Source organism: Oenanthe melanoleuca, chromosome 3 (assembly GCF_029582105.1).
Source record: "Oenanthe melanoleuca isolate GR-GAL-2019-014 chromosome 3, OMel1.0, whole genome shotgun sequence".
Classification (NCBI taxonomy): Eukaryota; Metazoa; Chordata; class Aves; order Passeriformes; family Muscicapidae; genus Oenanthe; species Oenanthe melanoleuca.
The window spans coordinates 54,793,525-54,820,180 of record NC_079336.1 but is presented as its reverse complement, the minus strand read 5'-3'; the positions used below and the strand labels follow the sequence as shown (position 1 = coordinate 54,820,180).

General features: G+C 42.3%; 2 protein-coding genes across 5 annotated transcripts in view; one reads left to right on the top strand and one right to left on the bottom strand.

Moving 5' to 3' along the window:
• Positions 1 to 616: 616 nt before the first annotated feature.
• Positions 617 to 26,040, top strand: LRP11 (LDL receptor related protein 11). 3 transcript variants are annotated; one of them, XM_056486451.1, is made up of 8 exons: positions 617 to 1,173; positions 3,570 to 3,733; positions 6,222 to 6,363; positions 8,374 to 8,499; positions 9,196 to 9,405; positions 14,589 to 14,690; positions 20,713 to 20,784; positions 25,642 to 26,040. In XM_056486451.1, exons 1-8 carry the CDS (start codon positions 672 to 674, stop codon positions 25,653 to 25,655), a joined length of 1,332 nt encoding a protein of 443 aa, XP_056342426.1. In that variant the 5' UTR covers positions 617 to 671; the 3' UTR covers positions 25,656 to 26,040. The 3 variants fall into 3 exon arrangements, with proteins under 3 accessions (XP_056342426.1, XP_056342425.1, XP_056342424.1); XM_056486450.1 differs by lacking the exons at positions 20,713 to 20,784; positions 25,642 to 26,040 and adding an exon at positions 14,971 to 16,449 and having other exon boundaries at positions 622 to 1,173; positions 3,573 to 3,733; XM_056486449.1 differs by lacking the exons at positions 20,713 to 20,784; positions 25,642 to 26,040 and adding an exon at positions 14,971 to 16,449 and having other exon boundaries at positions 622 to 1,173.
• The window catches only part of PCMT1 (protein-L-isoaspartate (D-aspartate) O-methyltransferase), a 35,340-nt gene continuing 30,645 nt past the window's right edge, over positions 21,962 to 26,656 (bottom strand). For both annotated transcript variants that reach the window (XM_056486452.1, XM_056486453.1), the window contains one exon: positions 21,962 to 24,189. In XM_056486452.1, coding sequence (XP_056342427.1) covers positions 24,177 to 24,189 — 13 coding nt within the window. In that variant the 3' untranslated portion in view covers positions 21,962 to 24,176. The remainder of the gene's footprint in view (positions 24,190 to 26,656) is intronic.

Here is a 26,656-nt window from a genome sequence, read left to right as displayed (position 1 = left end):
TGCATTATGTTTTTGACTACTGGCTTTCTTTTTTTTGTAATTTCCGAACAGATATGCCATGCCTGGAGTGGAGTCTTCCATAATTTCTTTTTTTTGTCTATTTATTTGTTTGTTTCCTCAGGTTCACAGAACCACCAGCGGTTTCAGCGACCCTCCCACCCAACTCTGACTATTTGCAGTAGTCATCTCCCCGTGAGGAGTCATAGAACTAGTGAATCACAGAATGTTAAGGGCTTCCACAGAATGGAAGGGATTTTAAAGGTCACCTAATCCAAATCCCCCCGCCATGGGTAGGGACACCTTCAACTAGAGTATATTGTGTAAGGCCTTATCCAATCTGGCCTTGAACACTTTGAGGGATGGGGCATCCGCAGCTCCCCTGAGCAACCTGTTTCAGTGCCTCATCGCCCTCCCAGTAAAGAATTTCTTCCTAATACACCTGGTAAATTCCCCTCTTTCAGTCTGAGCCCCTCGCGCTCCCGCGTCCCCGCGGCTCCCGGGGGAATGTCCCTGGGGGCGGTCCCGGGGCGGGGCCGCCGGAGCTGTTCGGGCGGCGGGTGCTGAGCGCGGCGCTGGGCCTGGTGCAGCCGGGCGGGGCCGGCGCCTCCCCGCGCCGCGCTCGCTGCGCTGCCCCGGGGGAGCCGCTCCCGCCGCCGCCGCCGCCCGGGGCCATGGCGGCGCTGGTGCTGCTGCTGCTGGCGGCGCTGGGCGGGCGGGCCCTGCTGCCGGGCGGGCGCTGCGCGGCGCCGCTGGCCGACCTGCGCTCGCAGATCTCGGGCGTGGAGACTCTGCTGGAGGAGTTCCGCCGGCAGCTGCAGCAGGAGGAGCCGGGACCGCCGGCGACGGCGGGCGGCGGAGGGGGCGGCGGGGAGCGGTGCGGCGGGAGCGGCGGCTTCTCCGCCAGGCCCGACTCCATCATCCGCACCAAGGACTCCATCGCGGCCGGCGCCACCTTCCTGCGGGCGCCCGGCGCCGTGTCGGGCTGGCGGCAGTGCCTGGACGCCTGCTGCGCCGAGCCGCGCTGCACGCTGGCCGTGGTGCAGGAGCCCGCCCGCCCGCGGGGCACGGCGGCCGAGCCGGGCTGCTACCTCTTCAACTGCACGCACCGCGGCCGCGCCGTCTGCCGCTTCGCCCCGCACCGCGGCTACAGCTCCTACAGCCGCCGCACCACCGGTAAGCGGCTTGCGCGGCGGCAAGGGCCCCGGGAGATGGCGGCGCTCGGGCCCCGCGGGGGCGGCAGGGCCGGGAGCCGCCGCCGGCGGGGAGCGGGGAGCGGGCGCGTCCGTGCGGCTGCCCCGGCGCCGGGAACCCCTCCCGGGTCCCCTCCCGGGTCGCGGGGTGTCACCGGTGGGAGGATGGGGCGAGGAGAGCCGGGCTGCGCCGTGCCTTTCGGGCGTTCCCTGGGCCCGGAGAGGCGGGCCGGCCAAGGTGTGTAAATACCCGAAGGGGAGGGGGGTGCCAAGAGGATGCTTCCAGGCTCTTCTTGGTGGTGCCCAGCAATAGGACAAGAGGCAAAGTGGTGTACAGGAAGTTCCAGCTGAACGAGAGGAAGGAGAGGTTGTGGAGTCTCCCTCGCTGGAGACACTCGAGATCCATCTGGACACAATCCTGCCATGGGCGACGCTGCTTGAGCAGGGAGGTCGGAGCAGATGATCCACTGCGGTCCCTTCTGACCTGACTGATTCTGTGAGGCCTTTGGGGCTGTTCGGGCCTGGGGAAACCATTCCTCAACACCTCTGCCTGTGCAGAGCCCTTGGCGGGGCACTGTGCCAGCCAGCCGGTGGCTGGAGCCAGGCAGTGGGATGTGCATGTTCACTGGCCCCACGCTCCCTGGGGAGCCAGAGATGTCCCAGCTCCCCAGGGACTGTGCATTTTGGGCACCTTGGAAAGCATGAAGTGCTGGCCCCAGCTGTGCCATAACCTGGTGCATGGCCTGAGAGCAAGCACATGCCCTTCTTGGAGGTGCTGCCCAAACGTCATTGCCTAAACCAGCTTCTTACTCACTCAAATCAAGATTTTTCGTGCTTAAGAACTCGAGAGCTAGACTGAAGAAGACAAGGATACCTCTCCAGTAATCCAGATGCAGAATGGACATTCTCCACAAGCACCTCTGGAAACTAGGCCACATCAAAAGCATCAGTTTGTTCCACTCTGAAGCATATTTAAGAACAATATAATCCAGAGCAAGCAGCTGTAGACGAAAACAAATCTGGATTTCTAAATTTGGAGTCTGTTTCCTAGCACCTGATTTGAAGAATTTATTTGCCTTTGCCCACCTCCTGTTGTTAAACAGTCTCCTCTTAACTAATTTTGACTTAATTTCATTATCTCTGTGGACAGCTCTTTCCTAAATGTCATCTGCATCTTACTCAGCAATAGATCTCATCTGAAGTAAATTAGTCACTGCATGCAACAGGAAGATGACCTGGTGTTGGTGTGGATGAAAACAGTGCCCAGGTGTGCCTGCTGTTTCTGCTGTCTTGGGAGGGGAGACCTCAGGCTTGAGCTCCATTCAGCCCTGCGTGTTTCATGAGAATGTCAATGGGAATGCCCTGGAAATACAAGAGAGCAGGGGCTGGATTTGTAGAGGCATTATCATGCCTAAATATATTTTGCAAAGTGTATGGGCAGGTAAATTAGCTATAAGGAAAGATCTTACGGCAGTAGAGATGAGGCAAGCTTAAGGTACCAGAAAAACCCAAGGTGTGATTTTGGTATTTTCGACAGGAGGAGTATTAGTTCCATAGTATTATTTATGTAGCAGCTTTGGGGTAATTGTATTTCATAAGCCTGTATGCACATGCATGATAGAAGGCTTAAGATGAGATTTTACATCAAAGTCACACAGAATTAGGCTTCATTTTCAACTGCCTTCATTCTATTAAAACCTGGAACTAATTTAGAGTGCAATTATGGCACAATATAATTAATATATTGTACAAATTATGCTCTATCTATTAGAAATCTTGAATTTCTTGAACTCCTTGAGTTCTTTAATTCTGGAGTGCTTAAATGCTTTGCCTTTTTGGCAGCTTTTCTGACTATCAGAACTGGAAATGCAAGGCAGTTTCAGTTCCTAGTCTGCAAATTGCTCTGTGTCCTGTTGGTTTTATTTGAAAGACTGCCTTGTGGGTGATGGTGGTATTGGAAACAGAGGATTATAATTTCTTAATGCAATTACACTGGAGCTGAAGCAAAGCCACAAAGGAGAATTATTCAAACATCTGTCAGATGTGACATAGAACAGGAGAGATAAAATTAAGATTGAGTTATTTTGCTCTGATATTTTGTTATAATAATAATAATCCTGTTTGTTGTATTGCTGAAACATCCAACAAGAGGGATTTTCTATGCCATGTTTATTCCTGAAGACAGAACTTAAGGATACTTAACTAAAATTGAAGCAGAAACAACTTTGCTTAACAAAATGTGCGCTAATGAACATGTTCCTCTTTCAAGAAGTTGCACAGAGGTGAAACAATACCTTGACCAAGAATAAAAAGTGTTTTATATAAATAATCACTCAGCCTCCCCTCACAAATAACTGATTTTCTCTTTTTTTCTTGAAGAAGAAGACTATGATGAGCCTCCACAGTGTAAGGCAGGCCAAGACATTGTGCTGCAGTCACCTGTGGACTGGGTGCTCTTGGATGGCCGAGAAAGTGCCGATGACCATGGAATTGTGCACTATGAGTGGACACTGCTGCAGGGTGACTCATCTGTTGAAATGCAGGTACACGTGCAGTCCCCCTTGTGGCCACTTACTTCCAGATTGTTGTGTTCAAGCTTTAAATGTATTTAAATATCAAATGCATTCAAATCTGTCTACCAGGCACCAAAATTAGGATGCCTGTACAACTCAAACATTTATTTCACAGAAGTGTAGAGCAGCCCTGGTTGGAAGGGACCTCAAAAGATCACCTGGTCCAAACATATGTGGAACAAGGAGCCTCAATGAGATTACCTTATCTGTCCAATCCCATCTTGAAGACCTCCAGTGAAGGAGGCTACACTGTGTCCCTGGGTAGTTCCAGTGATTATTTCTAGTGGCTTACACAGTTAATCTCTATCCTGGATGGCATGGGACAGCCAGCAGCAAAGGATAATACTCCACTGTATTTTAGCTCTGCTTTTTTTGTACTCACTGCACTTGGTTTTCAGCTTCTGTCATCCCAGTTAGAGACTCCTCAGAAATTCAGTTACTAAAAATAATAAGGGATTTTCATCAACAGTCTCTTGTCAGCCCTTATGGAGAAGGTACAAAGAAACATGATGAAGACCTTATGAGATATTTATTTTCAGCTGCACTTTGGTTTCAAATTAAAATTTCAAATGAAAAGAGAGATTCTTCATTTTAGTCTTGTTTGTGAATGCTCTAGGATCAGCAGAAAAAGAAAGAAAAAATGTCTCAAGTCCACAGACTCTACTCATAGTCTATTCACAGCCCACGACATCCAGGGCACACTGGGAGCTCCATCTAGAGTAGGAAGAATGTGTAGATGTTGGAGAGTGTGAACCAAAATGAAGCTTTAAGAATAGTTGTGAGATATCATCTATATAAAAGGAATACTTTATTATCAAAGACTTGTTAATCTGACCCCTTCCAGCCTTATTTTCTTTAAAGAGCAATTAAATACTTTTAAAATTAATCTGTGATTTAGTAACATAGAGTAAGACAAAAATTAGAATTTAATAAAAACATTTAACGTTTACATTTTTAATAGTACTCAAAGTCACTTTATGAAAGAGGGAAAAGTCTTATATCCATTCAAACTTGTAAAATTCACATTAACCTTGGTGGCTTCTTTGTATTCATTAACAGAAAATGAATTTGACACACATTTATGCTTAAATAAATACTTTTGCATTGTGTTCAAATGAGCAGGGATTTCTCTTACAGATATGTACCCTGGTGATTAGCCTTGATAGTTTAAATTTTAGAGTTGAATTAATAACTGTGATTTTTTTTCATGCATTATTCAGCTGATGTCTTTAGTACTTTGGTTACTGCCCTGAAGTTACTGGATTCGTGTCATTTATTCTTTGAGAATAATGTATGAATCCATAGCTACGAGGGAGAAGGGGAGTGTGTTTAAATAAGATAAAAGGCAGCTGTTGCATTGCTCTTATGTAGCAAAGAATAAATAGAAGGCAGGGGAGGGGGAAAGACTGCTATAAAGAGATCTTATCTTATTGTAGAAGGAAGCCTTTTTTTTTTTTTATTGTGACTGATTATTGCTTTTTTAGATAATTTGTTTCTCTGATTGCTGCTCCCACTCTGCACAGCTCCTGGACTCCTAGGGACAGTGATGGGTTGGGGTTTTTTTAAAATGCTGATTATCTATTTAGAGCCAAAGTTTCTGTGTAAGCAGATACAGCATTCTTCAGGGCAGCATGAAGATCAAAAGGAAAGCACAGAGGTCACTGAGAGGAGTGGTGGCATATTCAGAAGTCATTGGCATTTCTCTGCACTGGGAAGAAACTTGGGCTGCATGGCTCATGAGTTTTAAATACCACATCTGCTCTTCCAGCAGTCATAGTGAACAACAGCAGGTGTTTTTTAGAGCATCATAATTTCTTTAGCACAGTAAAGAATTAAATTCTAAGGGGTCATACGCTCCATCAGGAGGTACTCAACAGTCTGATCAGATAACTGAGTCCATTCATGTAAATAGCAAAAAAAAAAAGAAGTTTCAGTTAGGAAATTTTCTCACTGAGAGAAAAAATGTGTTTATCATTACACTCTTCAATAATGGAATGTCTAGGACTCTTAGCACCATATTAATCAAAAAATCTTGTTCTCTTTCAGGCATGAAAATTTATTTCTGTGGATGCATGTTATATTGTTTACAGTCTAACCTGATAAAGAGCAAAAGGCCAATATTTTACTGCCTATTCTCTGAAATTACATTTCTAATTACTCAAAAATTAAGTGTATGTGGCCATTTGTTCTCTATTTGTGTGCTGAGATCCACAGCTCCAGCTAACTGAAAACACACTACCTGAATGTTGTGGGTTTTTTTACAAATGGATGCCAAGGAAAAAAAAAAAAAAAAAGAGATCAAATATCAAATGTTCCATGCTGAAATACATGCTTGAATAGAGCTGACTCGACTGCAGGCAGTGTTTAATCTGCATGATGAGCTCCTTATCCCTGGAAGACCATGGATGGATCCATATTGTATCAATATTTTTTTTTTTTACTGTGTGCCTTTCCTCAGGTACCACAGCCAGGAACACTGAAACTGTCCCACATTCAGGAAGGCGGGTACATTTTCCAGCTAACAGTGACAGACACTGCAGGTCAGCGGAGCTCTGACAACGTCTCTGTGACCATCCTGCCCATGGTTCATTCTGCAGCAGGTGAGAAAATGACTGGACACCCAGGGTATGGTATTCAGAGCAGAGCAAGGGTCTTGATAAAGGTAAAAATGTTATTCTCCATTTCCAGTGTTTTGTTTTGCCCTTGTTCATTGCATTTCAGCTTTGAATTGCTCTTTCATAGTGAGAAAAGGAGCAAGCATCACTTTCCTGTTAGAACAATATTACTTTCAGGCACTAAGTATTTGTCCTTGTATTGCTAATAAGCATACAGTGTTGGAAGAGTGAAATATTGACACAGGTATCAGATGCATTGTAACAGTCAGATGGTGTGGGCAACATGACAAGGCTTGTGCTATAGGGAAGGCTCAGTTAAAATTACTTAATAGTATGTTTGAGGCAGACTAATAATAATACTGACTTTCATCTGTAGTGTGAAAGTTGGCATGTTTTTTTGTTTTAATGCATTTAAGTTTTTCTGTCTAATGGTTGTTATTGAAGCCTTATGCTACTGGGAAAGCTGAAACTGGAACTGACCCGTTTTTAAACTCTGAGCTTCAGAAACATAAAAGGTAGAAAGTAAGTTAGATTTCAGTGGCTGTCAGTTCTGCTCTTAAGTGTAATAACTTCTAATTACATTGTAATTAACAAGTTGCTAGTGCAGATTTGCTGCTCTGGCACAAAGTAGAAGTTAAATAGCATTATCACCAAGTTCAGCAGAAACAGTGAAAATCTTCCTCTGCAGCAGCACAGTATCTCTATGTGGGAGGGTAGTCCCTGTGGCAATAAGCTGTTATTACAAAAAATCTGCTTTATAATGCCTGTGTTCCAGTAACAGATGATACAGTTATGTTCATTAATGTTTAATTCAGCTAAAGCAGCCAGAGGTCTGCTGGTTTGTTTATTTGCTGCTGTGGATATCTGGGGTATCTTTTATATGGAGCATATAGGGGATTTGCTGTCTTTTTTATTTTTCTAATTCCCCAGCTACATTAGCAATTCAAGTGCTACTGCTTTAGCTAAACTAGTTCCTGATGTCTTAATACACACAAGATCAGTGCTATTACTAGTGCTGAAGTTCAGGAGAAGTGTTTTCAGATTTTAGGGGTTTTAAACAGTTGTCTTAATTCCTGGCATCATTCCCTTAGTGTGGTGCAGTGTTTGGTACACAGCAGGATAACAACAAAAGGTTATGACTCCCTTATGCAAAATAATTTGCTCTTATGACACTAATCAAACACTGAATTTGATAGTACTTTACAAAGTGATGAACTGCATGGCTGTTGGAAAGACAAAAGCACAGATGTAAACACTCGATCGTTACATAATCAGAATGGGTTTCAGAAACTCTTTGAGTATGCAAAATGGAACATCCAGGGATACTCTCAATTTCCAGGGGAATCTAAATCTTAAAGCAGGCAGCTGTCACTTCTTTCTGGTGAGAGTAATTTGTGAGAACATGACCTAGTCCTGTTCTAGTCTGTCCTGTATTGAAATCAGTGGATTGCTGATGTCAATAAATGATGTGCATTCTTTAAGTATTTTAATTAGAGTTCAGAAAATATGCAATGAAAGATCCCATATAGTCCAAATGTGTGCATGTAAAACAACATATTGGTGTTGAGTGGATGTAGAGTAGGAATTACATGTTGGAGGGATGCAGTTACAGCCACAGAGATTTCTTTTATTTATTTTCAGGACTGTTCTGCATATTTTAAGCCTAGGAAAATCTCCTTTCAGCTTAGGCCAGCAGAATTCAAAGCACTGTAAGGGTGCTGCACAAGGTGAAAGGTGCAACACCTCCAGGTTGAGTATTCCTGTAATAAAGAGATTGGCAGGCTAGTGATGAAGGTGCCAGGAACAGCTGTTGCCTATATTTGCTTCTGTGTCGATATAATGTCATACAGCTGAGTCAGGACTTTCTGCCTTGTCCATGGTGCTTCTAGACATAGCATGGTTTGCTTTTTCCTCTGTGCTGCAGATTTTAGTCATTTACTCAGTATTTACTACTTGGATTTCTCTTTTGGTAATTTGTGAATTGTTTCTCAACAGCCTGTGTTGGGGTTTGCTCTCGCTACCAGTTTATCTGTGATGATGGCTGCTGCATTGACATCACATTTGCGTGTGACGGTGTGAGACAGTGTCCTGATGGATCAGACGAGACTTTCTGCCAGAACCGTAAGTGTGCCAGGCCACAGTGGCACAGTAGACTGTGGAAGCAACCACAGCCTCAATGACCAAAGGAGGACAATGCCACTTCTGTGGCCTCTCTCCCTGTGAGCAAACAGTTTGCTCCCAGTCTTTCACTGGAATTAGCACATGGGAAGGTTTAATATCTGCATACTCAGGTGCTCAGAAGTTTTCTTCAAAGTGTATTAAAACTGTCAAGGGTCTCTAAGTGATGGGTTTTGTGTTCAGTAGTTAAAAGATCAGTTTTGCATTTTCATGATGATTCAGGAAACAAGAACCATGGTCTCAGAGGTACCCTTCGCAGTGTTGTTAGACACCTTGCAAGAATCTGAAACACTGTGGACACACAAGAGAACCAGTTGATTCACCATCATGCTGTTAATTTGTGTTAGTCATCCCTCAGCATGGGAGCCCATGCTGAGCTAAATGAACAAAAACCATCAGAAGGTGAATGGGCACAATGGCCACCCACTCTTTGAATATATTTTAGTTGCTGGATTTCACTATAAGGGTCATGATTGCACTCTTGTGAGCAAATGTTAGGTATCTGTGACTCACATTTCATCGTATGTGTGAATCTGAGGAAGTTGTTTACTCTGCCTCAAGGCCCATCTTGGACAGTCCTCCTTAAGAACACTTCCATTCCCTTCAACATTGTACAAAAATTTTTGTTTCTGTTAACAGTCAGCTCAGGTCGGAAGACGGTGACACATGCAGCGCCTGGTACTGCCCAGCAAAAGACTGTAGGACTGACTGAAAACACAGAGGAAAACTCTGCAGAGAATACCCTGAAAGCCACTGCCAGAAATCAGCCACTTCTCTCAGTGGATGCAGACATGTCTAACCAATCGCTTTCTCAGGGACCAAAGAAACAAATCAGTGGATTTGTGCCAGGTAAGAATTGAATCAATTTCAATAAATCCTTCTCCTTAATGAAAGGAAGTGTCTTGCACCTTAAATTTAATTTAATTGTTTTTTCGTGCCTGGCTAAGAGGCAACAAATGTTAATAAATACTAAAGAAACCTGTAATAATGAAGTTCTAAGTAGGTTTTGATTTATTATTGTCAAGTCTGTTTTTCACTAGGTGCAAAAAGCAAGTTCAGATGTAGGAATACTAGGGAAATAATACAGTCTAAGGAACAAAATGTGCAGTGAACTAAATAAAAATTCTACCACAGGTTCAGCAGTGTAGGCTGATGTATTAAGGCTCCTTAAATCCGTAGGGGAGTACTTCAGGAGAACATAATAAAGTACTGTTCAACTTGGGTGAGAGTAATTGCTTTTTTCCTGGTGCTAAGTATTATCTGTGTACAGGTCCCCAGTACTGTTGTGCACAGTGGCTGTAAGCCTGTAGTGAGTAACTGGGTGATGTGACAGGCAGAGCCTGGCCTTGGTAAAGCTCCAGAAGCTGCAATGAAACTGATATATCTTTTAAGGTTCATGCTGATGAATTAAAATGATCTGAAATGGCAATTATATGAAAGCAAAACTGTATGCACAGAGGCTAAAATCAGTACAACCCCCCCACTTTTATGTATTCATGGCTTAGACTGATTTGTGTGCCCCAAGACACAGCTGTTTATAACCAGTTTTATTTTACAGTTACAGCAGAGCAGTGCTCAGTGCCCTCTGCTGTCGACTTTGGAAAAGGGCACTGCCCTGATTGGCACCTGGATGTTCCTTCTAGGTGCTTGTACTTCATCTGTGGAGTGCAGAAGGAATGAAAACTCTGCAAAGGGAACACACTGTGAACACTCTGTAAAGGGAGTGAAAACAGTGTTCTCAAGCATTTGATGGCCTCAGTGAATCTGTGGGGACTGACAGCAAAATCCTGTCCCAAATGTTCTCCCCCTTTCTGGCAGTATAGATGACCTCTAGATGACTCCTCACTGCTGACTAGAATTCTGAAGTCTGCTTCAAACCCTTCTTACTCACATAGTCTTGAGTGACACCTGATATGGGGCCACCCAAACTAAACATCAAACTTCCAAAGGGCTTTGCAGGCTCCAGTGGGAAGTCAGCTGCTAAGTAAGTCTCAAAAATCATTTGGCTTGTAAATCCAGGCATAAAACAAGAACTGAGGTCACCACCTTCAGCAACTGATAATCAAGGGTTATAACTGGAAGTATTATTAAGAAGCATTTTTGCAATCATTTTCTGTGTTTACCCATTGCACAGTAACTTACTTGCACCAGTTTTTCTCTAAAGATAGCCTTTTGCACAGCAGTACATAAGCAATGAAAAAGATTCTCAGAAAACTATAGAAGTGTGATGGGGCTTCAGTGATTAGAGTACTAACAGTATTTGTTGTAATCTGATTTTCAACAGGCAAGATTTCAAGCTGTTTTAAATCTTGTGGGTTTAATATTTTTCTTTTGACAGGGCTCAGTCAAAATTTAATTTTAGATGCTTAATAATTTCCCTGTGGAATAGAAGGATCCAGTCTTTACTGATGCAGGAGCCCAATACTTCTAAACAAAAAAAAGGCAGCAAACAGCTCAGTGAGTTTTAACATCCAGTTAGGTTTAGTTCCAGTTAGGGTGCATGGGATGGGATGAAGAGGTGCTAGGTACATGCTAGGTACATGGGTCCAAAGGGCAGCTGCCAAAAACTGCTCTTCCAAAAGTTGCTCTGAGCTGCTGTCTTCTTCTGCAGACTTTCATAGAGTCCCATGCTGTGCATTAATGATTCACAGAGGTGCAGGGAGGCTCAAGTCCTGCCCCTCTGGGAAGCACCACAGACTTTATGGAGTTGAAGAGATAGGCATCTAACCTATTCCTTAAAATCCACTCAGATCCATGAATCAGACTTCCCTCCACCACTGCCATCTCAGGCAGGTTACAGACCAAATCTAACAATTATGTTATACAGAAATAAGAGGGACAGAAGGGCTGGAGCAGCTCCATGAAGCTCATCTGGAAATGTGTCCAGGAGGGCAATAATGCTAGATGCATTTTTGAGTAGAGGTAAGCAACACTGAGCAGAAATCATACCAGCTGCCTCAAAAATTCAGCAATTCCACTGGCAGAAATCCTGTTCTGGGAGGGATTGTCTCTTGCTGCTGGTGCCAAGGTAGAACCTCTGCTTCTAAATCACTTTAAAGGTCTTTGTTGGACCAAGGCAATCATGTTCTTGTTGGCCTGGAGCAAACATCCAAGCTTCTTATATAATATTTTGCATAAATTTTGAAAATAAGCTTTAGTGGTTTTAATGTCACTATGGTGAAAAGCGGTCTACTTAAGATACATATTAGGGGATATGGTTTTACAGTGGCAGCACAGGTTCTGGCTTTTCACTCCCAAGTGCTCCATTCAGGGCCATGTTTTTCTTAATTCTCAGCTGACAGTTTCAGATCATCATGGAAATACAATCCAGGAAAGAAAATGTGATGCTCTTAAATCCAGTGACTGCCAGGCAAAGAAGGTTTTACCTGCTGGAGACAGCATGTGGCACATTCCAGCTGACTACTAGACTTGATGCTTGGTACAGAGGCTTTCAGTTGATTTTTAAAAAGAAGTTTTTCCCAAGACACTGTAGGACAGGGAAGTTCCTTTGTTTTCTTTTATACATTTGGTTTTTTATTTGTGATGGTTAAAGTACCAGTACCCCAGAGGCTGTCCCTTCTCCTACTTACCTCTCCATAAACAGCTTTCATGTCTGAGAATTCAATAAAGATGTCTAATAAAGGAACTTCCTTGTCAAGTACGACCATATATATATATCTTTTCTTCTTTTCTCCAAAGGAGCTGGACTAAGTTGTCAAGTTTTGGACTGTGAGATACTTCTTGGCAGCAGATACATGAGCTTTTTACCTGTGAGGGTGATACTAGGGGAACTTTCTTCCAGAATCCATTTTCTTTAAAAGTTTATCTGTTCCAAATTTCCTTTAACTTTCCTTACAGTGGCACTTCATGTTTAGCACTGACTTGATACAAACTTTTTAAGGACCTACACTGAAGTCTGAAAATATGCAAGTCCAAGTTAAGGACTGTTTAAAACTTCTGTCTGACCTAACAGGGGATCTATTCACAGTAAAGAGAAAAAAACCACAACCAAACCCAAAAATCATTGATTGTTTGCAACGGGTAAATCTTGTTCTGCACTCCCACCTTTTCAATGGGATTCCTCTACAGCAGGGGCAAGTCCAAGGGGAACATGGAGTCTGACTTCTGCCTCCTCAGATGCTTCTGCCCCTCAGGGCACTGACTCTTCTGCAGCAGACTCATGGTCTACTTTTGCCCAAGCTGAAGGGCCAAACATTTTCTTTCAGAGTCAGGAGTGGGTGGAGGAAGAAGCATTTGATGTTAATAAAAGAGTCCTTTCTCTCTCTGCAGACATGTCTCCATGGTAGTAAAATTACCCAGACTGCATCTCCTGCAAAGGCCAGCGCAGCATTTCTGCATGGCTGCCTCCAAATAGCCCCAGTGTCCTTCTTCAGGGAAGTTCTTAAGCCCAGCTGCATATTCTGGCAGTCCTGAACTTGCAGATGAATATAGGAAACACTCAGTAGCAGCACAGAACTCTGGAGTGAGCAGTGAGCTGGTTTCTAAGCAGCAGCGGCCAGTAGCAAACAGGGTCATGCAGATGGGTTGAATTCATGAGCAGCCTGAAGAATTGCAGTCTCCAGCACAGCCAACCCAAGTGTATAAATCACCATAACAGCTTTGCATTCCCCTGGCACAGGGTCTCTGCCTCTCCCAGGCTGCCCGTGCAGTGCTGTTCGGGGCTGGGATTACAGCATTTGACTGAGTGCCCAAACCTTAGTCATGTTTTTACTGCAGAGGCAGCTACAGCAGTAGCCGTAACCTAGATCTGTAATTTAGGGTAATTGGAAAGGGCTGTAAAAGGCAATTTCCTCAGAATAGACCAGAAAATCAAGAGAAAGTGAAAACCAAATTAAACCCATGTAAAATGCTTTATGCCAGGCTCCTGCACTTCTTTGGGGAAATTGCTCTTTGTGTTGTAGAGATAACAGATAAGATATTGAACAGCATTTACTCTGATAGTCTCTCCAGTCATGTAAGAACAGCCTCAAGCTTTATTATAACCAAATTAATTTGTTGAAATGATTCTATTCTTCTACCCTTCCAAAAATTTCCCACTAAACTTCTCTCCATATTTGCCAAATTCCTTTTCAAGCAGTTGACTTAAATATTCCCTTTATTTAAATGGCAGGGAAACAAATTTCTAAAACAGGCATTTAGATGCAGGCTGGAGTAGCTCTTAAAAAGAGCTGGTGTCTTTTGGGTATTTCCAAAATAAAGACAAATACTCATTTAGTTTAATTCAGAAAGAACAAAAACAGAAAACAGCTGCTGGATTTGCATTTACTCTTAGGAGTTTTCCAAGCCTGCTTTACATGCCAGGACAATGTTAGGAGCCCAATGAGGAGAGGGCCATGGCTCGTTTCTGCAGCATTCCCTGTGAGTGAAGTTAGTGTTTATGCAGCCCCAGCCAAAATGACAGGGCAATAAAGCTGCAGCCTGGGAGGCTGCGCTCTGCCTTGGGGTGGGGACATTAGCATGGACTTCCATGACAGGACCAATGAAACAATTTAAGCTTTAATTAGCAGTTGTGTGCATTTGCTGCTGCCTCTGCCAGGGACACCTTCTGCAGCTCTTCAGAGCTGGTGGTAGTGAGTGGGACTTACACACAGTGCACGTTCCAAGCTAATTAACTTAAACACTTCCTTAGCACCCACCACTATATGTCATTCCAATTACAGCATTTCACATTCATATTCTACAGATCTTGTAGCATAGTGTGTTTCTGCTAGCTCTGTCACAGTTCTGAAGGCTGCCAGCAAAATGCATCACAGCACAAAGTTTCCTTGCTTTTGGTTGAGATGCACTGTGATTTGGGATGCAAAGTTGAATTTAAATTTTAGCTTTAGTTTCACATTATTTCAAAAGTTCAGGTCAGCCAGTCAAAGTCAGAAGTTCTTAAACTGTTCTTTTGTTTGTTTCTTTTTCCCTAAGTTTAAGCACTTTGCATTATTTAATACTAGTATCCTGTGGATAAGACTTCCTGAGTCACTGAACTGCAGTATTCATTTATCATGCTTGATTTTGTGCAGATAACAGTTCCTCAGGGAAAAGAACAGATGAAAAAAATGGGGATGGCATAATGATGCCAAAGAGAGATCAGCTTGGAGGTGGTCACCCAGTCCCAGAAACAGGTAAGACCAACCATGTGAATTAATTTTGAATTACATCAGTTTTTCAGTCAGGTGCTATAGATACAGATAAAGTGGCCAAGAATTGAATAATGTTACTTACATATTCTGAACTGTCCCTAACATGATTGCATGGTTTAGTTTTGTAGTATGAGTTGTTCTAATTACTAACATCTAAGTGATAGACTAACTGTATTTAAAAAAAAAAAAAAAATCAGGTTTTCTCTACCAGTGTCTCACTGCATTAAATAAAATGTAATCATTTCTCTTAACCTCATTGTAGGTGCTGTGTTACCCTTAGCCTTAGGCTTGGCAATCACTGCTTTGCTGCTGCTTATGGTTGCTTGCAGACTGCGCTTAGTGAAGCAGAAGCTCAAAAAAGCTCGACCCATTACATCTGAAGAGTCCGATTACCTCATCAATGGGATGTATCTCTAAAAACTGGATTTGGGTCAGTTGTTTTCTCCCCTTTCTTTTGCGTCCATGAATCTCTGCCTCTATAAAAGGACCAAAATTCTTAGTTTATTTTCAAGTGTAGAAGAAGCCTGTGAGATGAAGAACATACTCTTCCCCTTCATTGGTAATATAAAAAGTGGGTAGATGTCCTTGCTCAGAAAATAGGAAACATTCAGGTTCAGAGAGTAGCTCCAGTGCAGAAGACACTACAAGGTGGGGAGACTCCAAACTGGATGTGGGGTGTCCTTGCTCTCCCCACAGCAGCTGGGGTCTTAGGCAGGGCTGAGTGCACCCCAGGGCCCAGGCACTGGAGCAGCCAAGGTTCCACAGCCCAGCTGTGCTGGCCAAGGTGTGGGGGGCAGCCTGTGCCACCTTGCTCTTCTCAGTCCAGCAGAGACCAGTCGTGTGCTTTCCACCTGATGCACTGGGAGTATTTTCATTAAAGAATGTGTCTTGCTTTGTTAATTAAAAGCACCTCCTTTTGCAAAGAAAATTGGGATTTCAGGAAGAAAGCCTCTTATTTTCACTCAGTTTAAACCTCTGTGCTGCTACCAGACAGCTATGCTTATTAAATGCTGAAATGAAAAAATGCAGCTTCTCAGCAGATGAGTTTGAACTTCCCAGTTCTCAGCAGCAGTTGTGTACTGCTGCCTAAAGAAGCTGTGGATGCACCATTGCTGGCAGTGTTCAAGCCCAGGCTGCACGGGGGCTGGAGCTAAATGATCTTTAAAGTCCTTTCCAACCCAGACCTGTCTCTGATTCCATGTACAATCTCAGAGCCATGTCTCTCCCCGGAGCTCAGGGCTTGTTCAGCCTTTCCCACATCCAGCCCACCACCCTCCTGCAGCATGAGAATGCAGCACACAGCAGTTTTTATCCGAGATGCCGGAGTGTAGGATTCCTGCTGGTTATCCCATAGCTCCCTGCAAAGCTTGAAAGCTTCGGTGATCTGCCCTCACCCCAGAAAAATTCTCATAGAGTTAGAGCAAGTAATTGATATGTGTGAGTGAACTGCAGATGTGTTACCAGTAAAATGTGTACAGTACATGTTATATATACATATATATATACACACACACTGTGCTGTCTGTCTTGTTTGGCTGTCCAAGGATGTCACATTCCTCATGGGTCTCAATAAAACCAGAGTCAAATGAGGCATGCATTGTTTTGTATGTCGTCTTTTGTACTTCAGTAACTTTGGGTCAGCAAGAATATTGCCATGGTATACAAATAGTTCTTCAAGTAATTTGTTCTTGATTTCTTTATGTAAATTAGCTCTAATAAACCGATTCTATTCTTATATTTATTGCATTGTCTTTCGTTTCCATTGCCAGCTAAATTTTGTGCTACAAGACTGCATCGTGAGAGCAGACAGAATTACATTTCTCCTTTCTGTGAAACAACCTTATAAGCTGGAATGTGTATGGTGGGGGGAGTTGTTGAGATACTTGTTTCAGGTAGACAGAGAAGGAGAGGGCATCTACTGTGTGACCTCTCTGGAGCAGTGCTTGAGCTGAGCAGGACAGCAGTCATAGAGCTGGCTGTGCCAATCACTCAGGGAATCTGGTTGCCAGTGCTCCTTGCTCGTGCCTCATGAAGCAAAGTCTGGTTGTTTGTACTTTGGTGTTACAGTGGGTCCAGGAGACCATCTGCTGATGCTGCCCATTTCCAGTTTGGGAGTACAGCTTCTCTTCCATCCCAGCCCCCAGCAGACAAGGCAGATAGTGCAAGACCCAAAGGACCACATTTTAAACAACCTTCTAGGGAAGACTCACTGCCCATTTGGTTGGGGTCTTATTTTGCATCATTGAAATTTGCATTGAGTTTAAATTAAATACTTAAATGTCTTCAGCACTTTACCAAAGAAGCAAGAAAAGTGCCCTTTTCTCTCTGTGCCCACTATGCTCCTACCACCAAAACCCATTACCCTGGCACACAGCCAGCAGCAGAACAAAAAGTTTGGTTTTGTTCTGCCGGGCAGGACAACAGGAAAATCTGGCACAAAGCACAAGCCAGGCAGTACAGCCATGGTGCAAGAGGCTGCTCAGCTTTCCAGTCACTTTACCCAACAGCAGGTCTTGTTTCTGTGTTGCTGCTAGTGGAATAAACCTTCAGGATTTGGCACAGGACAGCTGGGAATGAATGCCTCCAAGCAGAGAGCAGCAGACAGCAAGCACGGTACAGGAGTCTGGGTGGTGCTGCTTTAGAGTCGCCACATTCTTCCCAGATACTCTTCTTTCTGGGAGGGAGATGGTGACAGTTGCTGCCCTGCAGGCCACCAGCTTGAGGCCTGTTACTTCCCAGGTGACAGCAAACTCCATGGCTGGAGTGAAATAAAATAGTTTTCACCTTACCAGAGAGCCTGGGGGCATTGCCAGCTGGATGGAGAGCAAGGCAAAGTTAGCAAAGTAACAGATTGGCTTGGCAGCTCCTGCAATTAACACACACACTGGTCTCAATACCATGTGTTTGCATTTAATAGTTTTCATGCTATTTGATTTTAAATAAGTCATACTGAACTGCTTAGTACATCTGTGAGTAGCAGAAAATACTGTCAACAAGATCAGGATGCTTTTCCTCTTCTCCCCAGGCAGCTCCCAGCCACTGCCTCCTGCTGACACTTCAGTAGCCCCTTCTCAGCCACTCCCAAAGTTGGGGCTCTCCCTTTGATGTAAAAGTCGTACTCAGAGCAGGAAGTGCTTCTAGCCCATCTTCATGGCTGCCTTGCTAAAACTGCATTCATGGCTTCTCATGTAGACCCCAGAGCTGGGAGTTCTACAGAGTCACAGATCACAGAGTTCATTTTGAGTTGAAAGGGACCTACGGATGTTTATCCTACGGATGTTTATCCTGTAGCAAAGTGAGACACTCTATGTGAAAGTTGTCACTATTTGAAGTCTGTCAGATCTGTTTTTCCTGTCCTAAACATTGAAATGTTTGTCTATCCACATATCTGTGAATATGCTCAGTCCACCTATTCTTACCAGCATCTTAGGTAAGCAGAGAATATTGGCTACCCTGACTGCATAGCCCTGTGGATGTTGCCCATCTGTGTATTAGGAACAAGTCATTAAAATTTGTCACTGTATTTTAATGTTGATCAAGATTCTTATTTCACTTGCATTGTTTTTTAAAACTGTTTTGCCCTTCAGACAGCTTAAGGGTACAAATTACTTCATAGTAGCAAACAATACAATATTTACCTAGGTTTGATGCATATTTAGAATTAAGGGGGTTTTTTTCCATAATGTGGGCTACTTGCTGCCCACTCTTGCAGGGGATCCCAGCCTGAACATCTCGCTGTAATCATTCCATAGCACTGTAGGATAATAGCAGAGGCAGTTCCAAGAGCACATTTGCAAAACAAAAAGGCTCAAATAGGTCAGTGTGATGCTCCATTTGCTTTTCAAATCCTAGATAAAGCGTAAGAGTTTGAATCCCAAACTGCACAGAGCCAGTCAGAGGCACGAACCAATAGCAACACAAACACGCCACCCCAAAACAAAGGGAGAGCCTTTCTAGTAAGCCCTAACAGAATCCACAGTCATGCATCACTGAGGTCTGCCTGGCTGTTTTCATGTGCATCAGGAATAGGGATTTTTCAGTTTCTAATGGCAAAAGCTGAAAGAGTAAGAGCAAAGGGAAAAAAAGCTAGAGAAGATTCAGAGAGCACTGATGGGCATAAAGACCAGACAGGCAATAAACACAGAGTGATTTAATATGAAAAAGAGCCATGACACAATTGGTCTGAGCTGAGTCACATGGAGATTTGCTGTAAACAATAAATATTTAAAGGGGAAAAAATGTGTAAAAGTAACTCTATATTTTTCAAATAATAGTTACTTCAAACAACTGAAAAAGTGAGCTGCACTCTGCACTGGAGCCCTGAAACACAGAGAGAAATCTAGGGCAACTGGATCAGCTCACTTCAGAAACAAGTTTTTAAATACACCTGCTAAAATTTTAATTTTTGCAGTTATAAGACTCCTGGCTGACAGTTACAAGCCACTCATAAATCAATGAAAAGTACATTTTGAGCAAGCCGGCAGAAACCAGACAAGCAGAAAGGTTCAGTGAACGACTGAGAGTCGCCATTTCCTTGGCCAACAGAAATGTATAATCCTGTTCTTAAGAGGGCAGAGCAAGACATTTTAACATAGTTCTTAAAAACACCTAATGCATTAAATTAATCCTAATGCATTAAAGAGATACATTTAAGATTTTTACAATCAAACCAAATGACTGGACAACACAGAGATAGAGCGAGCAGGGAACTTGGATGGGTGCAGGACTGTAAAGGACTTGAAAGCAGGCAGCCCATTTTCCTAACCAGAGGCCTTCCAGAGAGTCCTCCTTGCCCATAAGACACCTGCAGTAAAAGTTACTGATTTATCTCAGATGCTGCTTCTCCATTATAGCTGAAAAATAATTTGGCAGAACATAATAAACAAGAAACATGGCCTGTTTATAGTACAAACACATAAAATGCAAACATAAGCCCAAACATGGCTGAAAAAAAGGACTTCAGCTTCTCAGAAACATTAGGGAATCTTTTCAAGAGTATCTACCAGGTCAGTTGCTCAGAAGCATTTGAAGAAAATGGCTGGGCTACAAAGAAACTTTAGAGAATCAAAGTGAGTTCTCAACAGTCTCCATGAAAATAGTCTGTTATTGCTAAAAAAGGCACAGGATTGTCTCAGCTTCTAAGTTTGGTATGATGAGACACAAAGTCAGTTATTTTCATTTCTCCTTCCCGAAGCTTTCAGGCAATTCTCAATGGGCAGCTGGATCTCCTCCATACATATTTCAGTGATAGCTATGTTCACTTAATTCATAATTTAAAGAAATACAATTTTAGTTTCCGAGCACATCCTGCTGAGCATCTCACTAACACCCTGCCAAGAGCATGAGAGAATAGTGACAGCCTTTCAAAGGGAAGTTCAGACTGCATCAGCTGCATCATGAATTTGTGCTGTGTAAAAAGCTACTACCTGGAACAGAAAGCAGCCCTGTATGTCAAGGATGAAGTGTAGGAGGTAAATAGGCCAGGTAGAGGGAAGTTCACATCACCTCTGCCAGCACAAGTTTTAGTCCAATCTTATTTCCTCAGACCTGGCTGAGACATGGAACTCCAAACTTTGACAGCTGGGGTGGGGGGGTCTGAGCACACAAGTGTTATTTACAGTAAAGGCAAAGTGGGGTTATGATACCTTAAGAGTGTCTGTGCGCTTACCACAACTGGTCTGCAGTTCACACCCTTTCACAGTTAAAAGCAGATGGACAAAACTCAAATAGACCCAACAAAGGCAAGATGTATGAACCCACAAAACCAACTTAAACCCCATGCTTGAAGCCATCAATTGTATACCACAGTACTTAAATTCTAATTTACCCTTCACAATCTATGAAGTGTGAACATCTTGAAATGATAAAAAGACCAATTTCAGAGCTCATAATCTCCTGCATCCCCTGTGCCATCTTTGAGGCAACACTTTCCCTCTGAATTTTTTTGTTTGGTTCTGCACAATGTACTTGTGTGACCTCACCATCTGCCTTTTTTCTGAACCAGGATCACTCCTCATTCACTTCAGCAGAATACCTGTTAAACATTGCTTGGGAGAGGGATCAAGGCTCCATAAAGGTAACTATCCATCTTTTCAACTGCATCCTAATGTGTTTAAAATCAGCTCAATAGAATTAAAGTTACAAATCATGAGCGTGGTTTGCATTACTCATCCTTTGTACCATGTCAAGGTTCAGAAGGAATTGTCTCATGTCCTCCTTCTGTGAACTGCATTTAAATCAAAAGCAGCACAACCTATGGCATGAGTAGAAGGAAGAAAACACTGCTACTGTAAGAATGGTTTAACACCCTTCCTGGCAGAAAGGAGAGTACTAACTCAGAATTTCCCTCTGAGTATTCTACTTTACTTCTTTGTGCTGATGTGTTAATTCCACAGTCCCTCCACACTCAAAAATCCTGGAGCTTGTTGCCCTGTCACAAAAACACTGCCCATGTGGAGAGAACTGCTGCCAGCTGGAAGCTCCAGAGCCTACCAGGCAGAGCCCCCTGGCTCCAGGCTTTATGGCCCATTTCAAACTCGATGACTATGAAACATTTCAGGAATCATCCAGGTGGCTTCATCAGCACTGTGTGCTGGTTTCCCTCCAGAAAAAGTTCACATTACAGGCTCTGTGGCCTCAAGCCAGCTGACCAGTCTGAATGGAAAAAGTGCATAGATCATTCCTGCTACATAAACAGAAAGCACCCATACAGTCACAGCAAACTCCTCTGTGGAGAACCCACAACTCTTGGCAAGTTTTCAAGATACAGGTATTGGCATTCCAAGTCTTCTACTGTCTGGATCCCAGAAACAACCAGATAAGCAACTCAGAGTTCAGCCAATCCATTCTCCCAAGATGTTCTGGCTTAGAGGTGATAGTAACAGCCCAGTGAAACATGACTGCACCTCTTAGAAAGAGATAAAACTTTAATGCTTTCAAGTGGCAACTCACTCTCTGAGGTAGCTGAATTCAGCTATGGATGGCAGACAGAACTGTGGACAGAGCCTGTTCACCAAAACACAGAGATGTGACCTAAGAGAAATTCCAAACAGCCACCAAAAACCCACTTACATTCCAGGTAGTATTAACAGGCTTTGTAACTGCTGCAATACATTAAGTGACTGGAAATGGACACACAGTTCTGGTCAGTTAGCAAACCAGTATATTTATACATGTTTTCTTTTGGATATGTGAAATCCTGTTGATGGTTAAAAAACAACAAAACCAACCACAAAATCAGACAGACACCTAGATACAGCTTCCTCTCAATTTGTTTTATTTGGCAAAGTAGCAACTCAGACAGTTCACACAGCATTTATTCAAGCTCTTCAAGTCTTCTGCATTTCAACTTGTCCTTGTCTCCGAGTTTTTACTTCAGAACCATTGCTCCATCATGGAGGAGTTTCCATTTTTGACTTTTAAATGCTACTCCTGGATACTCCTTTCTGTCTGAGTACCTTGACTATCATCAACCCCTTCAGTGGCATGGGTACACTATTCCCAGCAGCCTTGGTCCCTGAAGCCTTACACCTCCTGGAGTGCTTCTTCCCCAGGAAGTTGTCATTGGGTCTCAGCTTTAACACCACTTCCAAGTCAGGCTAGCTTATTACAGTGTCCAGAGACAGGAATTTGGATACAGTTGAGCTCATATCTTTCATTTAACTGATTAAATTAGTGAAAAGATGTAAATAAAGCTGAACTCAAACTGAAAGATACAGCGACCAAAAGGTTGAACGTTAGCATGCATCAGTTAAGATATTTCACTTCAACACCAAGAACTAGAGTCACAGTTGGTTGTGGGTTAGTACAAATTTGTCAGACGCAAGTGGATTTTTCTGGATTGTATTTTCTAGAATACACGCTATATTAATTTCTTTATAAGATTAATCTTGTGCATGTGCTCCCAGGCTGCAGTCAGATCAGGAGGTGGTACATTAACTTACAAACATCCAAATAAATTAATTCATATACTGTTTTTTACAGAGGAACAAAATGGGGCTGGCCCTCAAAAGGCAGGTTATTTAAAATGTTCCTTTTCCATATGCAGAAGCCTTTGAATTTTAACCCTTATGCTTCCAGGGATTAATCCTATCACAAAATTATTGCTCTTCCACCATAAAAAGGTGTTCTGGGTTTTTCTCCAGTGATCACTGTGGGTTGTTTTATTCTATAATCTTTCCTATCATTAAAAAAAATGATAATACACTGTTTACTTTAATTCCTGGTTGCTCAAATTTGAGCAAGATGACTGAAGACACACTTCCCTCCTTTCCCAAAGCAGCCCACCTTACTGTACTGCTTCGCAATTTGCTCTTGACATTGTACAGTACCAAAACAGAAAACTTAGGGCAGCAAATAAGGTTTATAGCCTTCCAACTATTCTTCTATATGAAAACTGAACAAGTCCATCTATCTGTACTTAGGAGCCCAGGATTCTTTCTGCATGTATGATGCGTTTCTTTTATAGCAATTCAGAATTCACTTTCTAAAAAGTCAGAATTTTTCCTGGGTGTCCATAGTTATAAAAATAAGAATGTTAATACAGCAAATGGCTTTGCCAAAAGCAACTTTCTTTTAGAACCAAAGGGGGTTTTGGTTTTTAATAAAGAACCTAGCAATTCATATCTCAGACTACCTACCTACCCATCCTAATCTTCCACACAAGCACAAAATCCCCCTTTTGCTTTTAACTTTATTTGGCAAAGCAGCATTGCGTAAATTGTTCAGTGATTGGAACACACCTCACCTCACATTTATGGAGTTAGATCCATGATTATCACACCAGCATTGAGCTATAAACCACAACAGAATTTCAAGATTACATCAATCAACTTTAAAAGGAAAGGGAAAACCATGTCTGTTATGTCCAGCTTGAACAGCAATGCTTGATAAAAGCAGCCACCTACCTCTGATGTCTCGAAATTTAATATATACAAATGCCTGGTTTTAAGGTAAAAAAGCAGCTGATTGTATCTACTACATGCTAGTCTATGACACCATGTCAAAAGCTTTGAAAGGAAGTTCATCTCCTTTTAGTAGCATCTAGCAGACGTTGGAACACAGAAAACCTGGTATTACCTACGCAGTGTCGTAAGGTGCACAGAAGCAGTTTTACCAAGGGACACAGGAGCTGAGAGAAGTGAGTGTTCAAGTTCCCCCATCAAAATCAGAGTTCACAAGCTGTAGGTCTTTATCTGCAGTTTCGCAGAAATTCACTTTGAACAGATGAAAGTGAAATAAAGGCATGTTAAATAAAACAGTGCCCACATAAAACTTTCCAACATTTCTTTATCAGGTTTGCCTTGAGCATCTAAAAAAATAAAACAAACACCACGCTTTTCCATGCTGATAACAACAGTATAATGAAGTCCAAAACAAGCTGCAATGCTGTTGGTTTTCAAAAAGCTTTTAGAACTGGAGATGAGCAGTCCACTGTAACACTATGTTTGGGTCAAGATGATGTAGCTTTTATAATTCATCCCTGTAGAAAGAAAACACATGCAGTTATGTTTCTTCTCACCTTTGAAATGATATTTGAAAAGTTTTGATATTGGATCAGGTTACATTTAAGTGCTCACACACACCAGCAAAACTTCAGAAATCTCTTCAAGCATTTGAGAAAAAAAACAAACACCAAAGAAAAGGCAACAGCAATCCCATATCATCTCATACTATTATGTGACTTATTGTGAAATATGGGTCCCTCTATTTTACATTTAATGGATCACTTGCTTTAAGGAAACCTCACACACTGCACAGCTAGTAACACAGCTACCTGCCATGCCAATTCTACTACACCCTGGCAAGCAACTGAGCCAACTTACTAGACAGAGTATTGGCAAAACCCATCCTCTGTAGCTGCCAAAAAGGCAAGTTTAGCTTCAGCTGCAGTCTCTCAAGAAAGTGGGAACACAATCTTGCATCCCTGTAATGCAGTTTGTACTGCTTGGTTTATTTATTTTTCAGATTAACTCGACTGGCTCCTGAAGGAGCTATGATAAATCAGGAGTAGGTTATGGAAAGGCTGGGGGCAAGGCAGTGTGTATGTGTGTGTGTGTGTGTGTGTGAGCTAAAAGGGGATCTAGTTAGGAGAAAGTATGCATCAAGAAGTCTCTCCGAATCACTGAAAGGAATCTAGAAAATGCACAGGTTTGTTCCTGTAGGACATTTAAAACACATTGAAACAAGAAACCTATAGAACCTATATTCCAACAATAAAGTTATCACATAGGTGATTGTTTAAGTATTTCTAAAGCATTAATTTGAATTCAAAATGCCCATGAAATCTGAAATCTGTGCACTGTGCCACCCTGAGCACTGGAAAACTCAAAAAGTGTTTTGCCTCTTTTTTTCACAAGTGATCTATACATTCAGAATGAGTTTGCTGCAATTTTCTTTTAGTAGGTGCATCAGCCTCATTAGCCAAAGCGAACAGTGTGTGAATTAGAAAAAACCTCAGTAATGTGATTGCTGGCTCAATACACAGTAGTATTTCCAGCTATCATGCAAACTAGTCCACAAAAATATAGTTCTACATGCACACATACAAAACCTTTAAGTTATAAAGACATTATTATGCTCCAGGAATCATATAGCATGGAATGACAGCATGCAAAACATTTTAAATGCAACTGAAAAGGCTGCAGAAACTAGTGCTTAAATGACTAGTTTTCTATATAATGCAGTTGGGATGCAAACCTTGTGATTTGTAAGTGATAAATATTTGCATTCTTTGCACTTTGCACTGCCTCCTAATAGTAAGGTACTAATCACACAGCTTTGAGCACTGCAGTAATTACAGACAGCAGAAAAAATCAGGAGGTGGAAGAACACATCTTGGCAGGGATAAAGAAAAATCTGTTTATAGCTAAAGGTTTGGAAGCTCTCCATATTTGCCTATCTCACAGAATGGGTATTTGTTTACTTTAAACAGATAAAAAGAAATGAACATCTGACACCCAGTTTAAAATACAGTGCCAGTGAATTCAGGACAAGTGCTTCATTCATCCTTAACACTTCCAGGAGCTGCATCATCAGTTAATTTTACAACTTCAAGAAGTGTATGTAAGTAATGACTACTGCTATTGCTGGCTTAGTCTTATATGCCTAATTGTGGGTGTGATTTTTATCCTGATTCCTACCACACACTCACAGCTTTACAAAACCCTTGTCTTTTACTGTGACAAGCAATTCTTAATCCTTCAAAGCCAAGGTAGAGCCTCAAGAAACTGTAAGCCTAAGAAGCATTCTATACTTACTTCAAAACTATTAAAACCCAATTATTTCACCCAGCTGCAGAGGTTAGCAAGGCTTTCACATAATCTTGCTAATGCACTTAAGGTATTAAATGTGTGGATTTGTTTTTTTCTTTTCCAAAATGATATTTCTACTTAAAACATACACGTATGATATAAATGTATAATTTAAAATAAATTCTATTAACATGGTAATGTTTTAATTGTTGGTATTTTTTATTGCTTTTAACATATTCCTGACCACTACATCCTACATGTGACATTCAAAATACGGATTTTCATATTTTATTTTTTTAGAATATTTACTGTATTTAGGGGATCAGCTTTCCTCAAGATATTTTTCACTTGCTCTTCACTACTCATTAACTAGCAACATGCCAGCCCAAACCAATCCACGATGTGTTAAAATTATATGGCATTTATTTTCTACAGATAGAAATGCAACTTATATGTGCATTATTGGACTGTATGAATCAGAAAGTTCCAGAAAAGTCTCAGAGCACCTGATAGGTAACAGTTGTCAGCTTTCTCCCTAATGTAGCACAGCTTGCAGACATAAATACATATTGCAAACCAGCATCAGCTGGTCTGAGCTGATCCTGTATGGATGGAGAAGCTGCTAAGCTATGAAATCCACCAGGTTTCAGCTACTGGTAAGAATCAGGATGCAGGCCTATCCCTCCCAGTGCTACA

What these genes read in the sequence shown, in the direction of transcription:
- LRP11 (XM_056486449.1), top strand. Translation starts at nt 672, where the DNA reads ATGGCGGCGCTGGTGCTGCTGCTGCTGGCGGCGCTGGGCGGGCGGGCC. An exon ending in ACTCATCTGTTGAAATGCAG is followed by an intron (nt 3,734 to 6,221) that starts GTACACGTGCAG and finishes GCCTTTCCTCAG; the next exon opens with GTACCACAGCCAGGAACACT. An exon ending in CGAGACTTTCTGCCAGAACC is followed by an intron (nt 8,500 to 9,195) that starts GTAAGTGTGCCA and finishes TTCTGTTAACAG; the next exon opens with TCAGCTCAGGTCGGAAGACG.